The sequence below is a fragment of the Scyliorhinus canicula genome, chromosome 1, assembly GCF_902713615.1.
Source record: "Scyliorhinus canicula chromosome 1, sScyCan1.1, whole genome shotgun sequence".
NCBI lineage: Eukaryota > Metazoa > Chordata > Chondrichthyes > Carcharhiniformes > Scyliorhinidae > Scyliorhinus > Scyliorhinus canicula.
Window position 1 is genome coordinate 309,230,097 of NC_052146.1, and position 14,826 is coordinate 309,244,922.

At 48.9% G+C, this 14,826-nt stretch overlaps 1 protein-coding gene across 1 annotated transcript; it reads right to left on the reverse strand.

Moving 5' to 3' along the window:
- Nucleotides 1–3,689: 3,689 nt before the first annotated feature.
- On the reverse strand, nt 3,690–9,331 carry LOC119976696. Its single transcript, XM_038817404.1, has 2 exons — nt 8,648–9,331; nt 3,690–4,227 (listed from the first exon to the last, which is right to left on the reverse strand). Exons 1-2 carry the CDS (start codon nt 9,129–9,131, stop codon nt 3,722–3,724), a joined length of 990 nt encoding a protein of 329 aa, XP_038673332.1. The 5' UTR covers nt 9,132–9,331; the 3' UTR covers nt 3,690–3,721.
- Between the last annotated feature and the right edge of the window lie 5,495 nt (nt 9,332–14,826).

The window sequence follows — 14,826 nt, forward strand, 5'->3', positions numbered from 1 at the left end:
TGTCTAAGACCTTGTGGACATGAGCCTCAGTTAGCAGCAAGTGCTCATTACAAGCCGTCCACCATTTTGGTTTGGGCAAATGGACAGGTGTCAGGGGGACAGGGACTGGCCTCGGTGCCTTTGCGAATTGGCCGGCGTGATGCCCCCTTTGCAAGATTGAGTTGTGCTGGGGCAGCCAGTCACGAGGAAAGTCAGGTCTGCATGTGATCCAACAAACATCCCTCAGGGGCTAATCTCCACTTACCTCGCAATGGGTCTGGGAGCAGCTTCCAGCCATCACCATAACTCCACGAGCTATCCCCCTGGCCACAACCACCCTCACGTGCCGTTCCACTCATCGGTTCAATTACCAGCTTGAATGCTGGGTGAGAATCCAAAATTTCCCCCTCCCCAGTTACTTTCATGGTAAAATGTACAAAATATCTCCCCATCATGCCACACTCCTGAAAACTGCTCTCAATCGATTGTTTTTTTGTGGTGGGAGTGGGTTATATTAAGCAATAGGGAAGAGAGATGGGTAAATGCAGTTGAGGTGTAGATTAGCGAGATTGTAATTGAATGATTTTGGAAAGGAAATTGGATACATGCTTCAAGGAAAGACGTGCAGAGGATTGGGCAAAGAAAGGGGAAGTGGAACTGATTGGATTGTCCTCTGGAATAGTGTTCTTCAAAGTCGGGGGTGCGACCCGCGGGTGGGTCGCGGGCAAGTGTCGGGAGGGTCGCGGAGTCGTTGTCCGCAGCGCTCCCGATCGCGTAAATCCCCGCACAGCAGCTGGCTTTACATAACGCCGGCTGCAAGCGGCCTTTAAAATGGCCGCGAACATGTAAAAAAAATTTGCCCGCATTGCGCATGCACGATCATCGGCAAGCACGCGCAAAACTATGCGCATGCGTGATGATGATCAGGCGTGCAGGCGCAGTGCGGCCGCTACTTTTTAAACGGCCTCAGCTTAATCACTCACTTGTGCATGCACAATTTATCATTTCACTTCATTGTTCCTTGATTACCTGGAGTAATTTTTAAAGGTGCAATGAAGTAAGTAGTTTATGTGTGTAATGTTCCTGTCTCCATCTATATTAGAAAAGGAATGCAAATCATGATTAGTCATACTCATTCTTGCATTACCTTTTTCACAAAGGCATTTCCATGCTCATCTGTGTACTGTTCCTCTGTAACCGTTTTTTATTCATTTATTTTATTCATTTATTTTTTATTTTTTTCCATTTTTTTTACAGATTTTGTGGGGGGATAATTCATTTTATTCATTTATTTTATTAATTTATTGTTTATTTTTTTCATTTATTTTATTCATTTTTTTTTACAAGTTGGGGGGGGTTTATTTAATAAAATTTTACGGAAGAAATTTAGAACTTTGGGCAGATGGAGACTCCATACTTTCCGACACCGGAAGGCTTCACCTTCATCCAACAGGTTCCATCGGAGGAGCGTGTACGAGGGCCAAAGGGACCCAAAACCATTTCCTCCATTTTTATCAGCAGCAAACAAGGTAAGGGAAAATGGTGGAATGCTCAAAGTGGCCGGCGTGGGTCACAAAGGTCAGCTGGCGTGGGTCGCGAAGGTCGGCCGGCGTGGGTCGCGAAGGTCGGCCGGCGTGGGTCGCGAAGGTCGGCCGGCGTGGGTCGCGAAGGTCGGCCGGCGTGGGTCGCGAAGGTCGGCCGGCGTGAGTCGCGAAGGTCGGCCGGTTGGGTCCTGAAGGTTGGCCGGTTGGTGAAAATGGGTCCCCGGAAAAAAAGTTTGAAGAACACTGCTCTGGAAGACTCAGGAGCTTAACGATTCAATGACCACACCCCATTCTGTATCAACGGGGCCGAGGTGGAGATGGTTGACAGTTTCAAACTCCAAGGTGTGCACATCACCACCAATCTGTCCTGGTCCACTCACGTCGACGCTATCACCAAGAAAGCACAACGTCCCCTATACTTCCTCAGGAAACTAAGGAAATTCGGCATGTCCACATTAACCCTTACCAATTTTTACAGATGCACCATAGAAAGCATCCTATCGGGCTGCATCACAGCCTGGTATGGCAACTGCTCGGCCCAGGACGGCAAGAAACTACAGAGAGTCGCGAACACAGCCCAGTCCAACAAGCCTCCCATCCATTGACTCTATCTACACCTCTAAGGGGCCCTATCTAAGGGGCAGCAGGGTAGCATGGTGGTTAGCATAAATGCTTCACAGCTCCAGGGTCCCAGGTTCGATTCCCGGCTGGGTCACTGTCTGTGTGGAGTCTGCACGTCCTCCCCGTGTGTGCGTGGGTTTCGTCCGGGTGCTCCGGTTTCCTCCCACAGTCCAAAGATGTGCGGGTTAGGTGGATTGGCCATGCTAAATTGCCCGTAGTGTCCTAATAAAAGTAAGGTTAGGGGGGGGGTTGTTGGGTTACGGGTATAGGGTGGATACGTGGGTTTGAGTGGGGTGATCATGGCTTGGCACAACATTGAGGGCCGAAGGGCCTGTTCTGTGCTGTACTGTTCTATGTTCTACCTCGCACTGTCTAGGGAAAGCGGGCAGCATAATCAAAGACCCCTTCCACCCGGCTTACTTACTCTTCCAACTTCTTCCATTGGGCAGGAGATACAAAAGTCTGAGAACACGCACGAACAGATTCAAAAACAGCTTCTTCCCCGCTGTTACCAGACTCCTAAATGACCCTTTTATGTACTGATCTGGGCCGGGATTCACCCCTACCCGGCGGGGCGGGGGGTCCTGGCATAGTGGAGTAGTGCCAACCACTCCGGCGTCGGGCCTCACCGAGAATTCCGCACCTTTAGGGTCTAGGCCCGCGCTGGAGTGGTTGGCACCACGCCGACTGGCGCCAAAACCGGCGGCAGCAGCCTTTGACGCCCGCCACCCGGCGCCGGGTTGGCTGAAAGGCCTTCGCCGGTTCGCGCATGCGCCGGTGCGTCAGCTGCCGCTGCCGTCACCACCTGCGTATACGCGCTGGGGGATTCTCTTCCGCCTCCGCCATGGTGGAGGGCGTGGCGGTGGCGGTAGAAAAAGAGCGCCCCCACGGCACTGGCCCGCCGGCTGATCGGTGGGCCCCGATCGCCGGCCTGGCCATCGTGAGGGCACCCCCCGGGGTCCGATTGCCCCGGCATCCCCCCCCCCCAGGACCCCGGGGGCCCGCACGTGCCGCCAATCCCGCCGCCACCAGAGGTGGTTGAAACCACGGCGGCGGGATTGGCCTCTCAGCGGCGGGACTTCGGCCCATCGCGGGCCGGAGAATCGTCGCGGGGGGATCGCCGACCGGCGTGCACTCCGCGCCGATCGGCGGGGCGTGATTCCCGCCCCCGCCAATTCCCGGGTGGCGGAAAATTTCTGCCACGGCGGGGGCGGGAGTTTCGCCGGCCTGGAGCGATTCTCCGACCCTGCAGGGGTCGGGGAATTTTGCCCCTGATCTCTCCACCCATCTTCTCTATTGAGTAGTACGACACTCCGTATGCTTCACCTGATGCCTGAGTCTATGTATTTACATTGTGTATTTTATGTGAGCCCTATGTATTTTCTTTTCATGTATGGAATGATCGGTCTGGACTGTACGCAGAACAATACTTTTCACTGTACCTCGGTACACGTGACAATAAACAAATCCAATCCAATACCATCTCCAGTTCCTATGCTCACCTTCAACTGACCAGCAGCAAATTATTCCATAACCACATTCTGCTCTCTTCAATTGATAGATATATTTTATTAAAGTTACATATAACTGGCATTGTCTGAAAGGTCACTTTCCTTCAGTTTGGGGAGAATAATTCTGAGCCTGTCTAAGACCTTGTGGACATGAGCCTCAGTTAGCAGTAGCTCAGTGCCTGGGATTTCCTCCTGAACATGTGCACCAGCCTGGATTATAAAGGGGATGAGGGGAGCCAGGCTGTACATGTTCTGTGTCTGAGCTTTCAACGCACTCACTCGCCCATGAAGAGCAGACAGGTGTTGGTAGCAGGTTTTGAGTTTAGACTGGACGTTGGCCAATGCAGCTCGGGATTGTTTGTTCTTCAGTAACTCTGGCTTCACGCCACTCAGAGTATCTGCTGCCCTCTCCATTTCCTTCTCCAGCTCAGGTGCCTGCCTGTTGAGTTTGTTCAGTTCCTCTTCGTCCATCACGATGCTCGCCTTCACCTGCGAGAGGTCCTCCAAAGCTATGTCCACTTCAGACTTCCTGTACATACGTTCCTTCTCAAAGGCTACCGCCATTGGAATCCCTGAAAGAGAAATCGAACACGCTTCTCAGGCTGAAGTGACAGACAGATCCTCAATTACACAACTCCCAATTCAGCCAACCTAATCAGAAACTTCCAACACCACTGAAAATCCACAGAATTCCAACTCCCAGGGGCACCCAAACCAGCATCACAATTCGGGAATCCCAAACCAAGAGACACCCGGCTGAGATCAAACCTATCCCACCAATCAATCCCACCAATAGCATATCATCTCTGTCTGTACAGACCTCCACGAGACTCCAGGAATCTCCCAAAACAAACCCTTGCCTGATTTCTAAATCCTTCACTGATCCCAATGTGGCCCCTGCTTCCCAGAGCCTTCCCTCCACAGTTCAATCAGCAGAAGAGCCACCGGCTGTTAGTTCCCAAACTTTGGATTCTTCCTGAGCTTTTTCACATCCCTACATCCATCTACCCTCCCAGCCCCCCCCCCCCCCCTGCCCCCCACTACCCCTGAGACCCACACACAGACACACCCACTCATCCTAGAATGTTCTGTTTTGTCAAAGTTGAAAAAAGTTTGCAGTCATACAGCACCTTTCATGATCCCAGGACATCCCGAAGCTCGTCGCAGCCAATAATGAACGATATTGGAGGTGGCCAAGGTAGAAACGCAGCTCCTAATCTGTACACAGCAGGCTCCGAAAAACAGCAATGTGATAATGACCAGATCATTTGATTTTGTGATGGAGAATGAGGGGGTAAATATTGTACAGGCCACCGGGGGTTAACGGCCCTGAAATATTCTTCGGAAAAGTAGCCACGGGATTTCTTCTATTTATACAGTCTTCCATTTGGAAAATGTCTCCATTCAGGTGTGTCACAGGCGTGTTTCAGACAAGGCCTGACACTGGGACACAGAAGGAGACATTAGGGCAGAAATCACTGTCTGGTCAAAAACCAATTAGGCAGCAAAATGGAGCTGAGGCCACACTTCGATCAGCCATGACTTTATCACACGGCCGACTCTTACAGCGCAGTAGGAGGCCATTTGGCCCATCGAGCCTGCACCAGCTCTTGGAAAGAGTATCCGACTCAAGCCCACGTCTGCACCCCACCCTGTAACCCCGCAACCCCACCCAAGGGTTTAAACTAGTATGGCAGTGGGGTGGGTACCGGAGCAATAGGTCAGAAGGTGAAACAATTGAGGGAGAACTAGGGAATAGGGCCAGTATGGCTCTGAGGAAGATCAGACAGGGAGATGTTGCTGAAAACAGCGGGACTGGTGCCTGAAGTGTATATGGTTTAATACAAGAAGTATAACAGGTAAGGCAAATTAACTTAGAGCTTGGATTAGTACTTGGAACTATGATGTTGTTGCCATTACAGAGACCTGGTTGAGGGAAGGACAGGATTGGCAGCTAAACATTCCAGGATTTAGATGTTTCAGGCAGGATAGAGGTGGATGTAAAAGGGATGGCGGAGTTGCGCTACTGGTTAGGGAGAATATCACAGCTGTACTGCGGGAGGACACCTCAGAGGGCAGCGAGGCTATGTGGGTAGAGATCAGGAATAAGAAGGGTGCAATGTTGAGGGTTTATGACAGGCTTCCCAACAGCCAGCGGGTGATAGAGGAGCAGATAGGTAGACAGATTTTGGAAAGGAGTAAAAGCAACAGGGTTGTTGTGATGGGAGACTTCAACTTCTCCAATATTGACAGGGACTCACTTAGTGCTGGGGGCTTAGACGGGGCAGAGTTTGTAAGGAGTATCCAGGAGGGCTTCTTAAAACAATATGTAGATAGTCCAATTAGGGAAGGGGCTATACTGGGCCTGGTATTGCGGAATCAGCCCGGCCAGGTGGTAGAAGTTTCAGTAGGGGAGCATTTCGGGAACAGTGACCACAATTCAGTAAGTTTTAAAGTGCTGGTGGACAAGGATAAGAGTGGTCCTAGGGTGAATGTGCTAAATTGGGGGAAGCCTATTATCACAATATTAGGCGGGAACTGAAGAACCTAGATTGGGGGCGGATGTTTGAGGGTAAATCAACATCTGACATGTGGGAGGCTTTCAAATGGCAGTTGAAAGGAATTCAGGACCGGCATGTTCCTGTGAGGAAGAAGGATGAATACGGCAAATTTCTGGAACCTTGGATAACAAGAGATATTGTAGGTCTCGTCAAAAAGAAAAATGAGGCATTTGTCAGGGTTAGAAGGCTGGGAACAAACAAAATCTCTGTGGAAAATAAGGAAAGTAGGAAGTAACTTAAGCAAGGACACACTAAGATGAGTGGTAAAGCGAAAAGTGCAGAGGATACTGGAAGTCTGCAGAGGGATTTAGATAGGTTAAGTGAATGGGCTAGTGTCTGGCAGGTGGAATACAATGTTGACAAATGTGAGGTTAACCATTTTGGTAGGAATAACAGCAAATGAGATTATTATTTAAACGATAAAATATTAAAGCATGCCGCTGTGCAGAGAGACTTGGGTGTGCTAGTGCATGAGTCACAGAAAGTTGGTTTACAGGTGCAACAGGTGATTAAGAAGGCAAATGGAATTTTGTCCTTCATTGCTAGAGGGATGGAGTTTAAGACTAGGGAGGTTATGTTGCAATTGTATAAGGTGTTAGTGAAGCCACACCTGGAGTATTGTGTTCAGTTTTGGTCTCCTTACTTGAGAAAGGACATACTGGCACTGGAGGGTGTGCAGAGGAGATTCACTAGGTTAATCCCAGAGCTGAAGGGGTTGGAGTATGAGGAGAGGTTGAGTAGACTGGGACTGTACTCGTTGGAATTTAGAAGGATGAGGGGGGATCTTATAGAAACATTTAAAATTATGAAGGGAATAGATAGGATAGATGTGGCAGGTTGTTTCCACTGGCGGGTGAAAGCAGAACTAGGGGGCATAGCCTCAAAATAAGGGGAAGTAGATTTAGGACTGAGTTTAGGAGGAACCTCTTCACCCAAAGGATTGTGAATCTATGGAATTCCCTGCCCAGTGAAGCAGTTGAGGCTCCTTCATTAAATGTTTTTAAGGTAAAGATAGATAGTTTTTTGAAGACTAAAAGGATTAAGGGTTATGGTGTTCAAGCCGGAAAGTGGAGCTGAGTCCACAAAAGATCAGCCATGACCTCATTGAATGGCGGAGCAGGCTCGAGGGGCCAGATGGCCTACTCCTGCTCCTAGTTCTTATGTTCTTATGTTGCAGCTGTATAGAACCTTAGTTAGGCCACACTTGGAGTATTGTGTTCAATTCTGGTCGCCACATTACCAGAAGGATGTGGAAGCTTTAGAGAGGGTGCAGAAGAGATTTACCAGGATGTTGCCTGGTATGGAGGGCATTAGCTATGAGGAGAGGTTGAAAAACCTGGTTTGTTCTCACTGGAATGACGGAGGTTCAGGGGCGACCTGATGGAGGTCTACAAAATTATGAGGAGCACAGACAGAATAGATAGTCAGAGACTTTTTCCCAGGGTCAATTACTAGGGGACATAGCTTGAAGGTGCGAGGGCAAGATTTAGAGGAGATGTATGAGGCAGGTTTTTTACACAGAGGGTTGTGGGTGCCTGGAACTCGCTGCCGGAGGAGGTGGTGGAAGCAGGGACAATAGTGATGTTTAAGGGGCATCTGGACAAATACATGAATAGGATGGGAATAGAGGGATACAGACCCAGGAAGTGTAGAAGATTTTAGTTTAGACGGGCAGCATGGTCAGCACAGGCTTGGAGGGCCGAAGGGCCTGTTCCTGTGCTGTAATTTGCTTTGTTCTTTGTTCTTAACCCTTTTGGACACTAAGGGCAATTTATCATGGCCAATCCACCTAATCTGCACGCCTTTGGACTGTGGGAGGAAACCGGAGCACCCGGAGGAAACCCACACAGACACGGGGAGAACGTGCAGACTCCGCACAGACAGTGACCCAAGCCGAGAATCGAACCTGGGATCTTGGGGCTGTGAAGCAACTGTGCTAACCACTGTGCTACCGTGCTGCCCAGCTGACGGCTTGGTTAGCAGTGGTGTAGGCATTAAACTCGAGGATGTCTAAGAGGTCAGTGGCATGCCGATCCCTTGGAGGGTGTGGGCGCTGAAAGAGATTGCAGAGATAGGGAGGGAGAGGCTATAGGGAGCGAGGCCATTGGATGGATTTGGGTGCAGGGTTGAGAATTTTAAAATAAAGATGTTGCTGGACTGAGGTGTATGTCAGTGAGCACAAGCATGATGTGCAGAGTAACTCGGTGTGAGTCAGCATGTGGGAAGAGTGGGAACAGTTCAGAAGTGTTTAAACTTTGAGGGAAGATGGAGGCCATTGGGAATACAGTGGTCTAGTCAACTCTGGAGGTAACAACATCATGATTAGGGGTTTCTACAGCCAATGAACTGGGGATGGGCAGAAGATGGGTGATGTCATGGTCAGTTTTTGCACAATCCACTTATGACGATATTCTGAAATGTTTCCGCTTACCGATACACGGGAGAACAAAACTCAAGCCAATCCCGATGTCTCTTCCAGTTTGTTTCTCTGCCTTTTTGGCCCTGGCTGTCCTCAGTATCTGCTCCGCGTGTCTCAGTGACGTCATGGCTGTTTGAATCTGCCCCTGAATCCGTCTCCTCTGAGTTCCCACCTCTGCCAGCTGCTCCTGTGTGGATTTGATGCATTTCTGCAGCTCTCTCTGTTCCTTGCTCAGTTTGCCATGCTGAACCACCAGCTTCTCACAACTGCCATCAATCAGATCGACAGCACAGCTCGCCACCTCCTCCGCTGCCAGCGTTTCTCTCTGCGCAGATTCAATCTCGCTCTTGAACTGTTTGCAATCGGGCTCGCTGAGCTCCCCGTGTCCCGCGGCCGCCGTAACTTCAAGAAGGGTCAGGATGGAAGAGATGGCCTTGAGGAAGTGGGGAGAAGTGGCCTCTTTGAAGTCCCTTTCGTGTCTCTCACAATCCTCCATTTGTCCTCTGCGTTAATCTGCAGCATCAAAGGGAATTAATCTCAGTCAATGAAAGACAGAACACGGGCCGACATCAACATCATTTCAGATCCACAGCAACAGGTCAGGACCAGGCCAAAAGGATTGGTCTCCAAGGTAGGAGAGAAGGGAGAAGATGAGAGGGAGAGACGGAATTCGGAAATGTCAGCAGCAAGTGGACTATCTTCACAGAGTGAGCTCTAAATCTTGGCTATGACTGAGTGATGATCAGAAACCGCTCAGCTGTCTGTGCACCGTTCAGCTGCTGGTAACATTGGCATAGCCCTGGGCACAGGACATCGCGACCAACTCCATTGTCACTGACAAAGCCTTCAGCGAAGCTCTTACACTCGGAAACACTCGGAAACAATTCCCAAACCCTATCCCTTCTCCCTCCGAATGGCCCCTCAAAACCCAATGCTTCCAGTATGTCTGTGATCACTTCCCGCGACACTCACTCTGGATCTGATTCCCTTTCATGGATCAGGTGAAATCAAACGTGTAGATAGAACATACAGTGCAGAAGGAGGCCATTCAGCCCAGCGAGTCTGTACTGACCTACTTAAGCCCTCACTACCACCCTATCCCCGTAACCTAATAACCCCTCCTAACATTTTTGGTCACTAAGGACAATTTATCACGGCCAATCCACCTAACCTGCACGTCTTTGGACTGTGGGAGGAACCGGAGCACCCGGAGGAAACCCACGCACACACGGGGAGAACGTGCAGACTCCGCACAGACAGTGACCCAGCGAGGATTCGAACCTGGGACCCTGGCGCTGTGAAGCCACAGTGCTAACCACTTGTGCTACCGTGCTGCCCATTAGATCCTCAGTGAGAGTTGGAAATGTGGACACGGTGGTCTCAGGGTTACCTTCAACTTCTCAAGGGCAATTAGGGCTGGGCAATCAATGCTGGCCTCGCCAGTGATGCCCACAACACTTGAACAAATAAAAATAAATAAATAAACGTTACGGGGATTGGCTGTTCCACGCTGAAGTGGAGGAGAAATGTCTTCACTCAGAGGATTGAGGATTTATAGAATTCTCCGTCCCAGTGACTTAAAAATAAATTCATTCACAGGATGTGGCAGTCGCTGGCAAGGCCAGCATTTATTGCCCATCCCTAATTGCCCTTTCAGAAGGAGGCGGTGAGCTGCTTCTTGAACCAGTGCTGTCCGTGTGGTGTAGGTACACCCAATGCGCTGTTAGGGAGGGAGTTTCAGGATTTTGACCCAGCAACAGTGAAGGAACAGCCGATATATTTCAGGAAGGCGAGTGGCTTGGTTAGGTGGGGTTCCCCATGTGTCTGCTGCTGCTTGGCCTTCTAGATGCTAGCAGTCGTGGGTTAAGAAGGTGCAGCCTGAGGACCCTTGGTCAGATCCTGCAGTTCAGTGAGTTGTGGCTATTCAGTTGGTTCAGGAATATCAAGACTGAGACCGATACGATTACTGGACACTGAGGAATGAGGGGATGTGGGGACATAGCTAATGGTATTAGAGCAGACTCAATAGGCTGTGAGACCTACTCCCGATCTTACTTTATTATTGCACAAATAAGAGCAAGAGATCACCCTGACCCAACTACAATGTTTAACCTGCCGCATCCCCAATGTGGGATTAGACTTGATCACTCGGAGTGATTTGTTTTTACATTGCTCGGGGATTGAAAATATAGCCAGTGTCCATCTCTGCCGCATGGTTTTTGCAAAACAGCGAATCCTTCTCTCGATAAACTGCTTTGATTGTGACTGAGTTTCAGTGTCAGAGGCTGAATGGTCGGGGCTGGTTTAGCACAGTGGGCTAAACAGCTGGCTTGTAATGCCGAACAATGCCAGCAGCGCGGGTTCAATTCCCGTACCGGCCTCCCCGAACAGGCGCCGGGATGTGGCGACTAGGGGCTTTTCACAGTAACTTCATTGTCTTCATTTGAAGCCTGCTTGTGACAATAAGTGATTATTATTACTGAATGCAGGCTAAGATGCCAATTTTGTACTGAATCAGTGAGGATCAGTCTATGGTGGAGTGACACCTAGCCGAGGTCTCAAAGCTCTGGGTGCAGTATTAGGTTCCACAATATCGGAGCAATCGTGTCTGGTGTGAGGAAACACAAAAAGTGAGAAAGGTTTGAAACATTGCTGATGTCTTCCTGGGAATTAAAGAGGGTTTGGAGCACTTTGATAGAATTGTTTACAGATATCAAAGGGAGGGATTGGAGGCTATTGTTTCTGGCGGTTGAGAGTTTTAGAATGAGAAGCCATAGTTCCAACACTAAATAAAAGAGGTTAATAACCAAGAACATGTAGCAAAAATCTATAATAAAATATAATTTTCTATATAAATGTAACCTGACCCTGGGCTTGAAATGTCGAAAAGTACCTCAGAGACCATGCCGAGGGCAGACTGATCACCATGGAAACCTGTATATCCAGGTTCTGGATTGGCTGAGGTAAGAATCGCCATGGAGACCTCTGTAAATGGAGTCACATCACTGAGTCTGCACTGCAGTGTTGCTTTGGGCTGCATTACAGTGTTTAAGCAGGAGTTTGGTGACTGAGGGAGTTTGGTAAAAAGGGAAGGAGGGTCTCCTTTCATTTTCTACCTGTTTTCAGAAAGACGAGCAGAGGTTTTGATGTGTCGGACCTGGGGAGTGTTTCTACTGTCCTTAATACAGGGTATGCCCTGACCTAGAGGACGTTAAATTAAAGGGAACAATTTAAGGGTATGTCATGACAGGACAGCTGGACCATCTGGAATGCTCCTCTTGTGTGATGTGGGAAGTCAGGGACACTTCCAGTTTCCCGAGTGGCCACCTGTGCAGGAAGTGTGACCAGCTGCAGCAATTAAAATCCACATTTCAGGGCTGGGACAGTGACTGGAGTCGCTGTGGAGCGTCCACAAGGATGAGATCTTCATGGATAGCACGTAGAATGAGGTGGTCCCACTGCAGGTAAAGGGTGCACAGGAAAAAAAGGGAATGGGTGACTGCCAGACTGAGCAAAAGCACTGGGCAGACCGTGCAGGAGTCCGCTGGGTCCATCTCCCTCTCTAACAGGATTCTGTTTTGGATACTGTTGGGGAGGTGTTTTCTCAGGGCACTGCAGCAGGAGGGGGGGGGGGGGGAGAGCGGGTGGTTGGGGGGGGGGGGGGGTTATAGAGATAGGGGATCCCATAGTAAGGGGAACAGATTAATGTTTGTGCGGCCACACACGGGACTCCAGGGTGATATGTTGCCTCCATGGTGCCAGGGTCAAGGACGTCACAGCAGAGTGGCTGAAGAGATGGTTCGGGAGGGAGGTATTTGGAATCCTGAGGCATTGGACTGATTCTGGGAAGATGGGACCTGTACAAGCTGGAACGGGATTCACCACTACAGGACTGGGACCGATATCCTCACGGGTATTGGCTGGTGCTGTGAGTGGCATCGTCACCGGGAAACCCGCGGAGATGCACCGTCGGCAGGACCAGAGGAACGCGTCGGTTGTGAACGGGTGGAAAGTTCCGCCCTCTGTATTCAGAATGCAACTGAGCATTCACAGTAAGGTAGATGAGGTAACCGCACAAATAAATGTGAATGGGTCCAATATGGTGGGGGGGGGGGGGGGGGGGGGGGGGGGGGGGGGGGGGGGGTTATAGAGATAGGGGATCCCTTAGTAAGGGCTGCAGGATGGTCAAGGCTGGTGTTATAACCCTCACGTGGACCACGGGGAAATCATTGTTGATCTCCCCATAGGTCACGTGGAGTATGAGCTACCCAGATTGGGGGCGGAGGCCACCCACCTGGAACCCGTTACATACAAACATAAAAACCGGCCCAAAGCAGGGCCTGGAGTGGTTAGTTCTCCCAGCACAGACTGGACTGAGAACGAGTTGCTGTTTTCAGCAGAACGTTGTATATCGTTAAATAAACCTCTGTCCTCTTCCCGTTGGCTTCCTCAAGTTACTAAAGCTGGGAACTGAATATTCAAGGAAGGACAGGCGTAAAGGGAAAGGAGGTGGGCTGGTGTTGTTAGTTGAAGATGAATTCAGTGCACTAGTGAGAAAGGATATTAGCTCAGAAAATCTAGATGTAGAATCAGTCTTGGTGGAGCTAAGAAGCAAGAAGGGGTGGAAAATATTCGTGGGAGATGTCTATAGGCGTCCAAACAGCAATGGCAAGATGGGAAAGGCCTTTAACAGGAAATTTGAGATGCAAGCAGATAAGGGTGCTTACAGTAATCATGGGTGACTTTAATCTACAAATAGATTGGGGAAACCAAATTAGCAACAATACTATGGAAGATGATTCCTGGCGTATGTACGAGGTTGGTATTTTAGAACAGTAGGTTGAAGAACCAACTAGGGAACATGTTATCCTAGATTTGGTTAATGGGCAAATGAGAAGGTGTAATTAATAATCTGTTCTGCAGGGCCCTTTAGGAAACAGTGACCATACATGTAGGAGTTCTTCATTCCGATAGAAAGTGAAGAAGTCGTATCTGAAACTAGGTCCTGAAATTTAAAAGGAACTTTGAGGGCATGAGTTGGCTAAGATAGATTGGGGAGCTTCATTCAAGGGCCTGACGGTAGATAGGCAATGGCTAATGTTATAAGGATTGAATGTATACATTGCAACAGTTATACTTTCCTTTCTGGCACCAGAAACACAATAAGAAAAGCGGCCCAGCCATGGCAAACAAATGAAATGAAGGATAGTGTGAGGTCCAAAACGGAGACTTATAGAGTTGCTAGAATAATAGCAAGGCTGGATTGGAAGCCAGTTTGGTGTTTGGCAAAGGAAGACTAGAGAGATTGATTAAGAGTGGAAAATAGATAAGAGGTAAGGTAGCAAGTACGCAAACGTCAACAGTGAAAGCTTTTAGAATATATAAAAGATTAATAAAGACAAAGTTTCACAGTCTGGAACAGATGAATTATAATAAAGAACAAGGAAATGGCAGTGCAATAGTCCTCATGGAGCGAAACACAAATATACCTCCCAGAAATGTGAGGGAACCACAGAGAAGGATGAATTGAAGGAAATTAGTATTCCCAAAAAGGTAGAGCTGGAGAAATTAATGGGACGGAAGCCGATAATAGTTAGATATTCTGGACTCTAAAGGCGTCAATGGGAAGAGTGCATGGGAGTATGGCACGGAGTATAGAGAATCGGTCCCAGTCATGTGAATGATGGCGCACACTCGAGGGCTGAATGGCCTAGTCCTGCTCCTATTTCTATATCTGATATACTATTACACTGAAACACCAAACAAAACTCCAGCGAGAGTGCGGACAGGGTCCTCAACTTAACATCAACTTAATATCCTGAAAGATAGAACCTTCAATACTGCAGCACCCCCTCAGCAATACACTGAGGTCTCAGTCTGCACCGAGTCTGAGTCATAACAGTATAACATGAAGGATTTTCGAAAAATAGCCAACGGTTAGTTTTGTGATAAATGCACAACTGTCATTGTCATCGCTAACGATTTTTAAATACCCTGTGTGCACATCACTGTAACTTCAACTGATCGTCCATGAACTCTGTGTCACACAGATTCTTATGCTTCTGACTGAGTCCGTCACATAAAGCAGTCTTTACTTGGCAAACCACTTTCATCTCTGACAACTGTCTCACTGAAAGATCCATTATGTAGGAGAGAGAAAGACTGTTTCTTGTTTCTTGCAGTTCATGGCA